The sequence below is a fragment of the Hirundo rustica genome, chromosome 5, assembly GCF_015227805.2.
Source record: "Hirundo rustica isolate bHirRus1 chromosome 5, bHirRus1.pri.v3, whole genome shotgun sequence".
NCBI lineage: Eukaryota > Metazoa > Chordata > Aves > Passeriformes > Hirundinidae > Hirundo > Hirundo rustica.
Window position 1 is genome coordinate 10,161,574 of NC_053454.1, and position 13,499 is coordinate 10,175,072.

General features: G+C 43.3%; 1 protein-coding gene across 4 annotated transcripts in view; it reads right to left on the reverse strand.

The window, feature by feature from the left end:
* The window catches only part of SH3TC1 (SH3 domain and tetratricopeptide repeats 1), a 40,390-nt gene that overhangs the window by 20,791 nt on the left and 6,100 nt on the right, over window positions 1–13,499 (reverse strand). For all 4 annotated transcript variants that reach the window (XR_005700792.2, XM_040064214.2, XM_040064213.2 and 1 more), the window contains exons 2-4: window positions 9,984–10,235; window positions 7,590–7,664; window positions 5,359–5,486 (exon numbers count right to left, since the gene is read on the reverse strand). Coding sequence is in view for 3 of the 4 variants with exons in the window: in XM_040064214.2 (XP_039920148.1) it covers window positions 5,359–5,486; window positions 7,590–7,664; window positions 9,984–10,191 (411 nt within the window). In the remaining variant the exon portion in view is untranslated. The remainder of the gene's footprint in view (window positions 1–5,358; window positions 5,487–7,589; window positions 7,665–9,983; window positions 10,236–13,499) is intronic.

The following is a 13,499-nucleotide window of genomic DNA, read 5'->3' on the forward strand; positions in this document are numbered from 1 at the left end:
GTGACACCTTCATCCCTTGGGGAAGAACCCTCCAATGGTAGCGTTTCCTCGGGGCCTCTCGGTTAACAGTGGGAACCGAGAATGCAAAACGTGGTGCATCGTCAGGGTGTAGGGGAATATGGAAGAAACAATCTTTTATATCTATAACAGCCAATTTCCAATTTTGTGGGAGCATGGTCGGGGTAGGCATCCCAGGTTGAAGAGAGCCCATGTCTTCTATCACATTATTAATTTGTCTGAGATCTTGGAGGAGTCTCCACTTGTCCTTCCCCGGCTTCCGGATAACAAAAACCGGCGAATTCCAAGGGCTGGTGGTCTCTACAATGTGACCCTTAGCTAACTGCTCCTCCACGAGCTCTTCGAGCGCCTTCAATTTCTGTTTTGAAAGCGGCCACTGTTCAACCCACACTGGTGCATCTGTTTTCCAATTCAGCTTGTGGGTAGGGCGCTCCTCAGCGACCGCCGCCCAAAAATCCTGTGGGGGGTCTGGGATGTCAATCGTGACTCCCCACTGGGCCATCAGGTCTCTCCCCAACAAGGGTTCCCTATAATCCAAAACAAAAGGGCGTAAACTGGCCAACTGCCCTTTTGGCCCCTTAATTTGCACCACACTCTTTGATTGTCTGGCCAATTGCATTCCCCCTATTCCTTGCACGTGTCCTGCCACGTTTTCCAAGGCCCAACGTGACGGCCAGTGCTTAGCTGGGATTACAGTCACGTCTGCGCCTGTGTCGAGCAGGCCTGTGATGTTAATGGCCTCATCACCCACCTGTAACTCACATCCCACCTGGGGTTTCACTTCTGTGATGCTGTGCACGGGACAAGCTGTTGGTATGTTGTCCTCTTCCAGGTGTTCCCAGGTGGGTATGATCTGGGCAACTGTCTGCCCTTTAGGTAGGAATGTTGGTGGGTGAGTGCAGCGTAGCCAGAGAACGAATTTTCCAGGATTGTTATCAAGTGTTCCTGGAAGAATTTCGATCTCTTTTGGGGTGTGTTTGCAGTCTCCCACAACGATGAGCTTACCTTTGACCCTTGGCCAGGTACCCTGCTCACTGTTGTCAACTGACACAAAATTCCAGTTGTCGTCTTTCAGGTGCAAACCCTCCGTGAGCTGCAACCTGTAGGGGGTATATTTAGAATTGGTTGTCAAAATTGGTTGTGCCATGTCATGGTCCGTGTAAGTCATTTCCAGTGTGTTATGTTTGCTGCCACCCTGAATGGGGCATTGCAGCTTTTCCTTCTTTTTCCCTTGGCTCCCTTTCCCCTCCCCTCCTGCCCGGTCCACCCCATTTTTTTCCTCACGCAGGGCGGACCTGCGCTCTTTCACCAGTTTTTTTGTGAGGGTTTAAACTCTCTCCCTTTTTCCCCTTCCCCTCCCCCTTTTTTGTTTTTGAGGTCCTCTACTTTTTTCTTGAGGGGGCATTTGGAAACCCAATGCCCCAAATTCCCGCACAAAAAACACTTCTGGGAGCCTTGCGCAGAATGCTTCTTCCCGGTGTTCGGTGTTTTTCGGGAATCTTCAGTTTCCATGGCTGCAACTTGATGAGGTTTGGGCCGTGGACCTGTAGAGGAGCTTATAAAAGGCAGCTTTACGTGACATACCTGAAGCATGTCTGGTAAGGTTGGTTTGGGGTGTAGGGGTAAACTTAAAATTGCAGCACGACATAAATCATTTGCATTTGAAAACGCAATCTCCGATAAAATGTGTTCCCGAGCCATTTCATTTTTGACCTGAGCTTCAATAGCTCGGGACAGCCTTTCCACAAAATCTGTGAAAGACTCACTTTGGTCCTGCCTGATTTTCGAATAAGAAATCGCAGGACCTTGTGTTTGCATGCTGAAGAATGCAGTCAGGGCTGTCTCTCTCACTACGTGGAGGCACTGGACAGGAATGACCACTTGGTCAGTGGCTTCTGCCCACTGCCCCTCCCCAGCCAGGTGGTCGAGAGTGAGAGGGATTCCCTGAGCATCAACTCTGGTGTTAACATGGTTGAGGAGCCCTGGTAAGGCCTCCTGGAGCAGCCTTTTCCAAGCTGTGACCCATAGGATGTACTCTGTTGGGTTTAACAAGCAAGAAAACAGGTACTTTAAATCAGCAGGCACTACCTCTTCTGCAGAGAGATCTGCTCTGAGAAGCCCTCTGAAATATGGTCCATCACGGCCATATATCCTGTGAGCTTTGCAGATCTCTTTGATGGTGGCTCGGGGAAATGGGTGGTACCCTGCTCTGTTGTTACCACCGCGGGCATTGCGGAAGGTAACAGGAGCAAGGGTGGGAATGGAGCAGGAGCTGGCAGCTGTCTCTGCTCCCTGCTCGGGCACTTCCGGGTTTGAGGGCGCTGGGACGCCTGTGCCCTGAGGCACTTGGTTGCCTGGCAACCGAGTCCCTGCAAGGGCCGCGGCTTGCCCGGGGGGTGACATCATTGAGGAGTGGGGGGGGCGGGAGGGATCCCGGGGGAGCGGGGTCGAGTCCCGGCGGCCCGGGACCGGGACCGGGCTGCTCCGGGGCGGGCGGCGGCGCGGCGGCTGCGGGGGGGAAGGGGTGCCGCAGTGCGCACGGCGCAGCCACAGGGGGTTGGGGGGGGGCAGCGCGGCCGCGGCACACGGGGCGGGGGCGGGGCCCCGCGGGTCGGGGCCGGCACCACGTGGGGTGGGGGCGGGGCCCCGCGGGTCGGGGCCGGCACCACGTGGGGTGGGGGCGGGGCCGCGCGGCGCGGGGCCGGCACCACGTGGGGTGGGGGCGGGGCCGCGCGGCGCGGGCACCACGTCACCGGGGTAGGGAGGGGTGGGCGGCGCTGAGGGGGCGGGGGAGTCCCCCGCCATGCGGTCTCCGCCATCTTGGGAACCCCGAGAGGACCACGCGGACCTGGACCCGATTAAAAGCGGGGAGGGAGGATTGTCCCATGCAGCATGGCCAGTGCTGCCCGAGACCTCCCTCCTGGCTCCACCGGGCCAGCACCGGCGTGGAGGCTGGGGTGCCCCGAAGGCAGAGCGGGCGGGCGGGACCCCTGCCGCTCCATCGAGAACGCTTTCCCGGGGACATGGGGACCGGGGAAAAGAGGTGGGGGGAGGAGGGGGAGAACACGTTTCTCCGTTGGGCTCTTTCGGCATTCCCTTTTGAAATTGAATTGCCGAATTTAACTTCATTGCTACAGTAAAATACTTTGTAGCCTTTTTGTCCCCAGTTTGAATCAACCTAATTAATTCCTTTTCTACAGTGCCACAGAAATGTGGGCTGCAGAGACTGTCCGGAGAGACTTGGGGAAAATGCACATGAACCCAGCGAACAAAACTTCTTAACTCGCCTTTTGAGATTTTCAATTTGGCATCGTTAACTACTGACGCATAATTATAATACAACCTTTTCTGAGCAGTCGTGAGCTTTCCGCCCATGTTTTCGATACTAAGTTACTTTTGAACCCAAACCCAGATGAAAAGCACTCCCCCCGCGGACCCCGTTCGCTCTAAATCACAGGAGGTTTAACCCTTTAGCTGCGCAGCTATTTTTGGAGGATTTTTTCCTCCCCAATAGATCCCCCTCCCTCGGGGGAACCCTAAAACCAGTAAGTATGTCCCTTTGTGGGTATACTTACCTGTTCCTGTGCCTGGGGGGTGCGTGGGTTTGGATATTCTGCTGCAAGAAGGACTCCGGTCGGGGCTCGAAGCTCCCCTTCTTTCCCCTGGAACTTGCCTTGTATAAAAGTCAATTTCACAGGGGTGCGTGACGCCCAGAGACTGTTCTTCGGGCTAAATCAGCCCCAGTCCGTTCGCAGGGTCCGCCTCGTCTCCGGGGGCCCCTGCGTGGGCGCTGGACGCTCTGTCACGGTGGAGCCGTGCTCCACGTGGTCCAAGCTGCTTCTGCCGGCGTGGTGTGCCCCAGGTTGGCGCGCCAATTATGTCCGGTTGTGTCCCCGCTCCGGGTGGGAGCTGACCTCCAGCTAGCTCGGGTCAACACAGACACAAAGTTTCCAGTTCGTTTTGGCTTCCCGGCTTGGCAGCTGGACTCAAAGGTGACAGTCAACAGCAGCAGAAGAGAAAAGGCTGGCTCTCAGCTTAGCAGGTTAAAGGATGTTTATTAGCAGAGATCTCCAAGCTCCGAGGCGAGCGGCTCGGAGCTTCCAGGCTGAGAACCCAGCGGCTGAGAGCTTCTAGGTGGAGAACCCAGCGGCTGAGAGCTTCTAGGTGGAGAACCCAGCGGCTGAGAGAGTTTGCTCCTCCCTCCCACCCCCTATAAGCGGGGGAGGGTCCCAGGGAGGATACAAGAAAGACCACAAATCAGGGGTTTCAGGGGGTAACAAGGTGTGCCCACCCCCAAGCTTCAGACCACTAAAATCCAGAGCCAAAGGAATTCCCCCCAGGCTGCCTATCACCTGAAGCTCTCTCACGGAGATTTCACAATCTGGGAGGGACCCCGGGAGTGATAGGCAAGCTGCCCCAGAGAGGGGGGTTGGGGCAGAAGGGGTGTTGCATGTCATGTGAGGTATGGGATGATTGACACAAAACACCTCATTATACAGACAACACAAAAGGGATACAGAATTGGGGATACAGTGAAACGAACCATAACATAAACTTCTTACAAAAATCTAATAAAACAGTTCTGCACCACCACATGTGTCTGTATTATTTGACTATATTATTATAGTCAAAACCATAACTAATTAGGATTTTAGCAGTTTGGTTTGCTAGTGAAGGAGGGTGGAACCCATGGCACAGGCAAAAAAAAGACACACCAGAGGTTAAATGGTATCATTCCGATTTTTTTTTTTCCCCCCCAAGCGGGAGGAGACTAACCTTTTTTCAAAGTTAACCTCATTGGTTGTAGAGGACAGCTTTCCCATATACAAAAAAATATTAAAGACTGTAATAAAGTTTGGCAAAAAATTGTATGCTATTTATAGTTATGGCCATTTCGCCCTAGGAAGTCCAATGCTTAAGCTATTCTCTTTCAGGTTTCCTCTTTGGCTTCACAGTGAGCTTCCCAGGAAATTAGCATTCCAAATAACTCCAAGTATCTAGAAACTGAAGTGATGAGTCAATACAAAGGCAAATTAAAACAAGTCAAAGCCCCATTATTTCCCTTGATGTAAATGAAAGCAGAAAATTCTTAAAATAAACTCATGCAATTACTTTTTAAGGTGGGTTTATTTATTTTACGTCAATTTGATATCCCAGTCTTTTTCAATAATTCAGTATTTCTAAAGCCCCTAAATTTTTTTGGGCCACTGGAAACTGGTCACCCAAATTCAAGCACCTAGCATGTAGACAGTAATAGGGCCCAAATATCTTGCAGACTATTTCAGTGGTACAGGGGGTATTATCTGAATAAACAAAACCATTTCCAAGCAATTGACTTACACTGAAGACAGTCATCACCTCCTTGCTGTCATTTTCCAGAAGACGGAGCTGCCCTCTGAGCTGTCGTTGGAGCCTGGGATCAGGACATCCACTCTTTCTTTTCACCATTGTTAACTTCAAGGAGATATCTGGAGGAGGATACCAGTTTTCACTACTACAACTTGTGTGAATCAGCTTTAGAGAACCAGAAAATGCCTCAAGATCATAGAATACACATAAGATATATTTTTGCAGCTTCAGAGACAGGCACACAGAACACTGATCTACTGCATGTTTCTTTTTCATTTTTATTATCCCGTAGACATAGGAACCTAGCATGAAGCAATTTTGAGAGACAACTGATACTTATGGATGGAGGAGGGAAAAAAGGAAGAAAAAAGCAAGTAGATTAGTAATTTATCAATTTAGACAGCTCTGGATTTCCAAATATTCCATGCATATCAAAAATCAAAGCAAACAGATACTGGCATCACAAAAAAAAAAAACCCTGAACAACAACAGATAGTTCAGCATGTTACAACCCTTCATAAATCTTAAATTCGTAGCTATCTGACATGTCACTCTCAGTACTTCAGAAGGCTTTTATAAATCGAATATTGGAAAAGCTGTTTCTCAACTAAGCTAGTTGAACAGTACCAACCAAACTAAATGGTCCAACTAAAAGCTCACTTAGATGATTTTCCAAGCACGTTGAAAGCAGCCAGATACCTATTGCCAAGCTCTTGGCATCTGTTTATGAGAAGCTTTTACTACAGCTAAGGGTACAGCTCTAGCCAGCTTCTCTCACATAAAGAGGATCTTTGATAAAGCTGCTTTCATTCTGCATTAATTCATTAATTTAGCTCAATAACAGTAAATCATAAGTTTTCAGACACCCAGATGGCTACATATAAGCCAATAATACCCAGTCAGGAATAATTCCAACTGCAAAGTATGCAAATAGGTCACACTTCCAGAAATAGGGGACTGCTGTGCATTATAAAATATTCCATCTCCTTTGTGTTCCACACTTTAATCCGGTAAAGTAGATGTATTTCACATCCTAGTCCAATATGCTGTATCTTTATCTGTCTTCAGAGGGCTTCCTATGTGTGTCTCCAGGAGTTTTACCATGACTTGCTCCTAAATTACTCATTACTTTAAGGTCAAGAATGGTGGCTCAGAAATATAAACCTGTGTTACTGAATTACAAGGCCTCTCCCCTTAAGCTGTGGTCATTGTTAGTAGAAAGAACACAAACAAGAGTCTCTGAATGTTGTTTAGATCACTGCTAGAGCAGAATTATTGACCTTTTCATTTTACTTGAAAACATAAAACATATTTGCACAAGAGAAAACTTAAAGTATACATTCATCTTACATAATCAAATTGGTTCTGAGGCAAAGATGTAACGGTAGACACACAATCTAACTTTTACAAAGTTAATGTAACAATTGTTGTATTGAATTAAAACAACAGAAATACAGCTACTTCTGTCAACCCCCCCCCAATAATAATGCCTTATAGAGAGGAAATATGGTCTAAAACCCCATAATAATCTCCTGTCTGCTTCTGTGAGCCCTGATGCATACCTCCAGTTACAAAGAACCCAAATTCCGTACACAGCAAGACAAGCAGGTACATAAAGCACAAATAATTTGACTAGAAATAACTATATGCCTGGGGAAGACTCTGCCACTGATTGATTTGTCAGGTCAAGACAGAGAGCACGGAACAGCTTAGTGCTGGTTTTGGTGGCACAAGAGGGGAGATGTGCCAAGACCTTAATTCTCTGTGCCTGCCATGAGCACGCCAGAGGTGGAGCCTACTGAACCCACTTACTGAAGAATTGCACTCAATTGACACTTCACTGAAAATACAGCATAAAAAACAATAAAAAATAGACACCTGGAAAGGCCACAAGCTTTAAAAGATAAGACATTTGAAGGATTGAAAGGCATATGTAAAATAAGTGATGAACTTTTATTTACTTCTCTTTCTTTTTTTTTTTTTTTGGTAACCAGTACAATATGGTACATAAATTTCTGGTTTTTATAGCAGTTGCTCCCTCTTTTTGTGAGAAATTCTCAACAAATCCTATGTACAAGTCACAGGTGCCATGAAATACATTATAAACCTTGCAGGAATGATGATTGCAAATGCGGACATAGTTGAGTTGTCTCAAAAATAAAAAGTAAACCATGAGATAAACATTATAACATAAAGATAGGATAGGAAAAAAAATGTCTTACCAGTTGGAAAATTCTCTGCCTGACTGGGAAGGGTCCTTGAACTGACATTCATGCATTTTTCGCTTGGAGAACACTCTATTATGATAAATGAAAGAAATGGTTATGTGTCTTTTCTAAGTAATATAAATCACACTTAAAAAAACACCCAACAAAATACCCCATGCTTTCAAAGCAGTTAATGCATCTGATAATTTCTAAAAGAGAGAATAACTATTTTTTCTGCTCCCTGCTATATAATTCCCAAACCCCACAAAAAGTATCTGCAGAATATTTCTTTCCTCCTGGGCTGGAGGGAGGAGTTAAATCTTCATTGCATCATTTTGATGTGAAATTTCAAGAGAGAGAACTGGTGGAAAGACAGGTCCCCAGGAAACAGAATTCTCATTTGAGGGAGCAAGGATCAGACCTAATTTTCCTCTTCCCTTTCACCTACACTAAAAAGGGCTCCCCCTGATCCTTCAGTGGTATAAATTGCTGTGCCTTGTAGCAATTAATACATGGAGAAAAATAAATCTGTTACATGTGTATGTGATACTTGTGAGAGGATACTGTAAAATCAAGTGATCTGAAGTTTCAGAAAAATATCACAAAAAAGTATGTTTTTTTATTAATTGTAATCGGCTTTTTTTCCTCTAGCTCATATTTCTTCCTGTCCTTTGGGGAATAATATATTTTCATGCTGATAAAACATCCACTGCAACCGCTTTCATTTTCTCAAGGCTCCGTGGGCAAATATCAGTGAAGACAAGGCTTCATATTTCTAAGAATAAAAGTAAAATAAATAGATCTTTCATTTTTCATAGAAAATTTCTGAGGCAATTTTCATGTATCCCAAGACATTATCCTATGAAACTCTGCTTTTAAAAACAACCCTGTAATATAGTAGGGCATGGTAATTTCCAAGTCTTTTGCATCTTTCCTCAAGTGCATCGATGAATGTTACATGAACAAAGCCATGCAAATAAATAAGGATACATAAAACAGTGTTTTCCCAACTCACAAAGAAAGGAAGTAAGCACTAAAAACATTGTCTTTAAGGCCTATCCTAGCACATATTCAAATTAGAAATTGAAATCCCCAAACACTTTAGTTTTGTAGGGTTTTGGTTGGTTGTTTGACTGAAGCATTGTGGTTGGGGTTTTATTTCTTTTCTTAACATGGACTTTACGATGGTTGTTTTTAAATAGGAATTTGATAGTAAGCTCACTGCAGTGCAGGCTGACTATGTTTAGGAAACTTTCTAAATTTAAGTCTCCTAGAGCTTCTGGGACCAGACTTACCTGCATTTCTGCGTTTTCTGGTTTTAGTCACAACTACATACACAGAAGCTGTCAAAACTTTGACAATGTTATCATTTTGATAATCACGTAATACTTGACAAGGACAATAAATTAGCATAAGTTTTTTGATATGTGAACTATTATCACTATTATTTTGATATTAAACATAATTTTCCTTGAAAGGTATTTATCAAGACATTAATATCCATTTCTGTGACTTTTAGGGAAAAGCCAAGGCTATCAGGAAGCATTTGAATTACTCAGTTTAGTTTAAAATAAAAGTTTTCTGTTAAATTTGAATAAGAGGGTAAGAGTTACTATAAATACAGTTTGAATATGTTTAAACTGTTTGAAGTACTATAATTAGGTTCAAAAACTTAATATGAACTCCTACTTGGTGGAAGCTCTTGCATACTTCTTGCAACTTTATACTGCCCTGGGGTGCGTGTACCTGGTCTTTGATGTCAGAAGCGTTGCAGTTGTGAACAGAAAGACATTGTGCAAGCCACAGGACATACACTTTAAAATGAAATAGGGGGTTTTTTCCATGATTGAAGTATTTTCACATTAAGAAAGCCCTTGAGCCTACTGTAAACTAAGAGCCTGGCCATTGCCACCTACCTATGTCACTCCACTCCTCTACCCAAAAGGTCCTTCTGACTTGCATGATTTTACCCCTCAAAGTAGGTTTTCTTTCAAACAAAGCAGTACTACACCTCTGATGAAAAAGGAACTTTAAAAAATATTAAAATAGAAACTTGACTTCTGAATCTTACAGGTGTAGCAAAAAGTGCTAGAAAAAGAACTTATATTTCAGTACACTGGCTCTTGGGTTCTGATAATTTTCATCCCCTCTTATTTTACTAAAAGATAAACCATTTGCCTGCCCCAAGTGAATTTCAGTGTAGATTGTTCAATAGTCCAATCTATGCAGTGTTTCTATGGAGGAAACATAGCTGCTTGTTGTATTTCAAAAAAAGCCCATCTGGCTTCCATGATTCTGTGAAAAACACATGACAGTTCTCAGCTTGTGCGCCATTTAAAAAACACAGTAATTCAAGCACAAGGAGAAGTTGGGAGCAGAGGCACCAGGATGTATTGTTTGACGTCTTACCCATTTGTTCTTGCATCGTGTCCATCCCAACTCCGTCCCTGAGAGTGCTGGTGGCAGCATTACTCCCTGCATGTTTGCAGTCACACTCGCACACTCCTTGCTCTGTTTCTGCCCTCTCCAAGTTCCTGTCTTGCTCTCCCTCCAGGGCAGGGACAGCGGTGTTAGTGCTGAGCATAGATGTGCCAGCTGCCACTGCCAAACTCTCCATAATTTGTAGTTCTTCACAGTGACACAATTAACATTATCAACAAACTGAAAAGGAGAAAAAAAAATATTTTTTTTTTTAAGAGTCAGAATAGATGAATATATTCAAGAGCTTTCCCTCTCCTGCAGGAATTATTTTTAATTGTAATATGGATTAAAGAATTTCCTATAGGCTTCTTTCAGAGAAACTGTTGTGTAACACCCAAATTTATCCCAGAAAAAGCTACTGCAATGAGGTGGCATGATGGCTTTAGGAACAAAGCAGTAGGCTTGGCTAACAGCAACAATCCAAGGCCTGAAGTGAAATGTACTTGTGCCCACTGCTAATTATTCATTCTTGGCCAGCTATAAAGCAGAGCCTCCCAGGGATAACATCATTCACATTAACAAAGGAATTGCAGAGGAAAAACATCATTTTCTAAAGGTGACAAGAATGGAACAAGTACTGCATGCTGAATTCAAACAACAAAGAAGGTTTATATAAATTCAGCTAAAGAATGAATCCTCCACAGGAACCCACTGTGCAGGAAGACAGGCCTGCAAGGATCCAAGTATTACTTTTCAGCAAAGCAGAAAAATGAAGCCCTACTGAAGTTAGAGGCTGAGTCTGGCAGCAAGACTCCATTTGGCACAATCAGGAAGAAGGAATAGAAATGGAAGTAGAGCACAAGCAGCTGCAAACTTCACTGCTCCCTCCAATCACTAAAGAGAGACATCCTGCAATCCCATTTATTGGGCACAAGCTACTTTGGGCTCAGGAAGATACAGCAAGATCACCAGCCAAAGCATCCGCAAAGGACACGACTCATGTAGTCAGAACATGCCCATTGATATTTACATCCTCTTCCTCAGTGGGCTTACACCCCTCTAAATGATTTCATAAAGCCACAGGATAGATTTTACTTTAGTCCTGTCATTTGGATTTAATCTGAATTCCTCTGTGTTTACTCCAGCCATATTCATTAATGAGCTACATTCATGATGAGTGTCCAAGGTTGCAATCTTCAGGAAATTTCCTCCCATTTGTTTTCCAGCAGAATTTTGTTAAATCTGAAGCTGTAGATGAAAGATGTACTTCTCCTTCCTAGAGCCTCAGACTCTTGCCTGGTCACCTGTGATCTGCCTTCAGTCTGGTCAAGAAATGTCTTGCTTCTCCATTTACCACCAAATGGGGTGTCCCAAATCACACGGTTCTGGCTTTTTTCTTCACAGCCCTGCTTTCCAACACTTCTTGCCCTCCAAGCTTCACATCACAGATCCCTAAGCCTGAGCAAACCAAGTACCAACGTGAACAGCACAACAGCTTCCAGCAGCCTGCCAGCGTCGGCAGGTACATGGGACAAGGCAGGATCTGTCTGCACAACTTTCCCACTCTTTTACAGTCATTGAAACCTTTACCCCAAATGAGCACTTCTTGAAAAAACAGTGAACTATATATAGATGGAGGCAAGTTAGGCAATTATAGAAAATTAATGAGGTATAGTTACAGGTTGTATGACCAGCTCAGAGAATTAAATCATAACCATATCTACCACAAGTTAATGAGGTATGAAGAAATCTAGGCTGGATTTTGCTTTAATGTTTTCATTGTCCCATTTTGCCATTTATTCAAAAGTGCCTATCAGAGTGCTGAGGCTGACTTTCAGAAGGTGCTTTTGCTGCTGCATCACAGTTCTCTATCTAAAGCTACGTGTAAAAATTCATATACACCTATGAAACAGGTGGTAACTCAAACACAAGTGATTTTTATCCCTTCTCTCAAAAAAGAGCATTTTCATTCACATTTGGTTGACACTGAAAAACTGCCTATCAGACTTGATGACCTAGTTATAAATGATTAAAAATGCAGGCCTGCTAAAGGCCAAGATCATTTGCCAGTGATCTGTTTTTCCATTTATATAGCTGATATTTTCCGTGAATTAATGACACCAGCTAACACCATTCTTTTCATTACTGTACCAGGACTATATGTAATGCATTCCAATTTTCACACTCAAAAGTTAAATACTTTTTTGCATATATTTTGTAAATAATAGTTTCTCTTGTTGATGAAGATGTAAATATTTTGGTATTAATGATAATTTAGTTCCAAATGATGTTGCTTGAATTATATTGTTCCATGAATCCAAAGCCAGTTGTTATTTTTAGATCAGGATTACCCTTAATCCCAGAAATGAAATTCAGTGTTCAGATTATTCATTTTTTTTCCATAAGCTCCTTTCCATAAGCAAAAATATCATCCTGCACAAAATTTAGGAAAACAAACATACTCTGACTGGAATTATTAGAATTCAGTTGAATTGGAGAAGAGATACTGATAAAAATTTTCATTTGGTAAGTGTAACATATATGCAGGTCTGTGAATGAATTTAGAAAGCTTGGTGCTGTAAGAGCGAGCAGGACATCTGAAAAACCAAAATGGATATAATCTGTTTAAGAAGATTCAGTCATAGAACCTAAACCAAGGGAAAAAACCAGAATGCATGAAAGAAAAGCAAAACAGGCATGTACTTTTGTGTGTTTTCTCTGGGTTCTTCCAAGATGCACAGGAGAAAAACCTCAAACATTTTCAGCAGCTGTGCTCTCCTCTACAGATTCCTTTCCCATTTTTAATGTTTGCCTTAACCACCAAATGTCAACCCATGTGGCTTTGTCAAAGTACTGAGAATAAAACAGTAAAATTTCCTGGAGCGAGGCCCCTCATCTACCTAGGCCCTTTTGAATGTCTATCCAGCATCTAAATGTATCCTGACACAAATTTGGTCCCAAGTGAAAAAAATTTCATAGAAGTTTACATCTTTGTACTTTTATTATTTGTCTTTAACTACCATGTAAGTACCCCAAGACACATAAGCAAAGCTACAGTATAATTTTCCTATTTATTATGCTGATGCCTTCTCAATTGTTAAACAGTTCCACCACAAATTAAAGCAGATTTAATGGCAGAGAACCAGAGAAAGACATTCATCCAATATAAAACTTTAGAGACTATTAAACTGCAGTGCTTGAGTCAGTCTTATTATTAGAGATTTTTTCATAAACCTATAATGCTAGTAAGTATAATGGGGCATTAGCAACAAACCATTTGTTGATAGCAACAAATACAGAACTAAGATTTTCAGGATTAAAGATCTTGACCATATAAAGTTTGTCATCTCTAACTAGTTCTTACAGTCTACATTTATGTGTACCGACTAAGCATTTTATTTATGATTTATATAAAGCTATTTTTCTCATGTTCTTAGAGGCTTGACCAAAAAATTCCAATTTGGTGCTGGATGTCGGCCATAAAACTCAATGATCTTCCTGTTT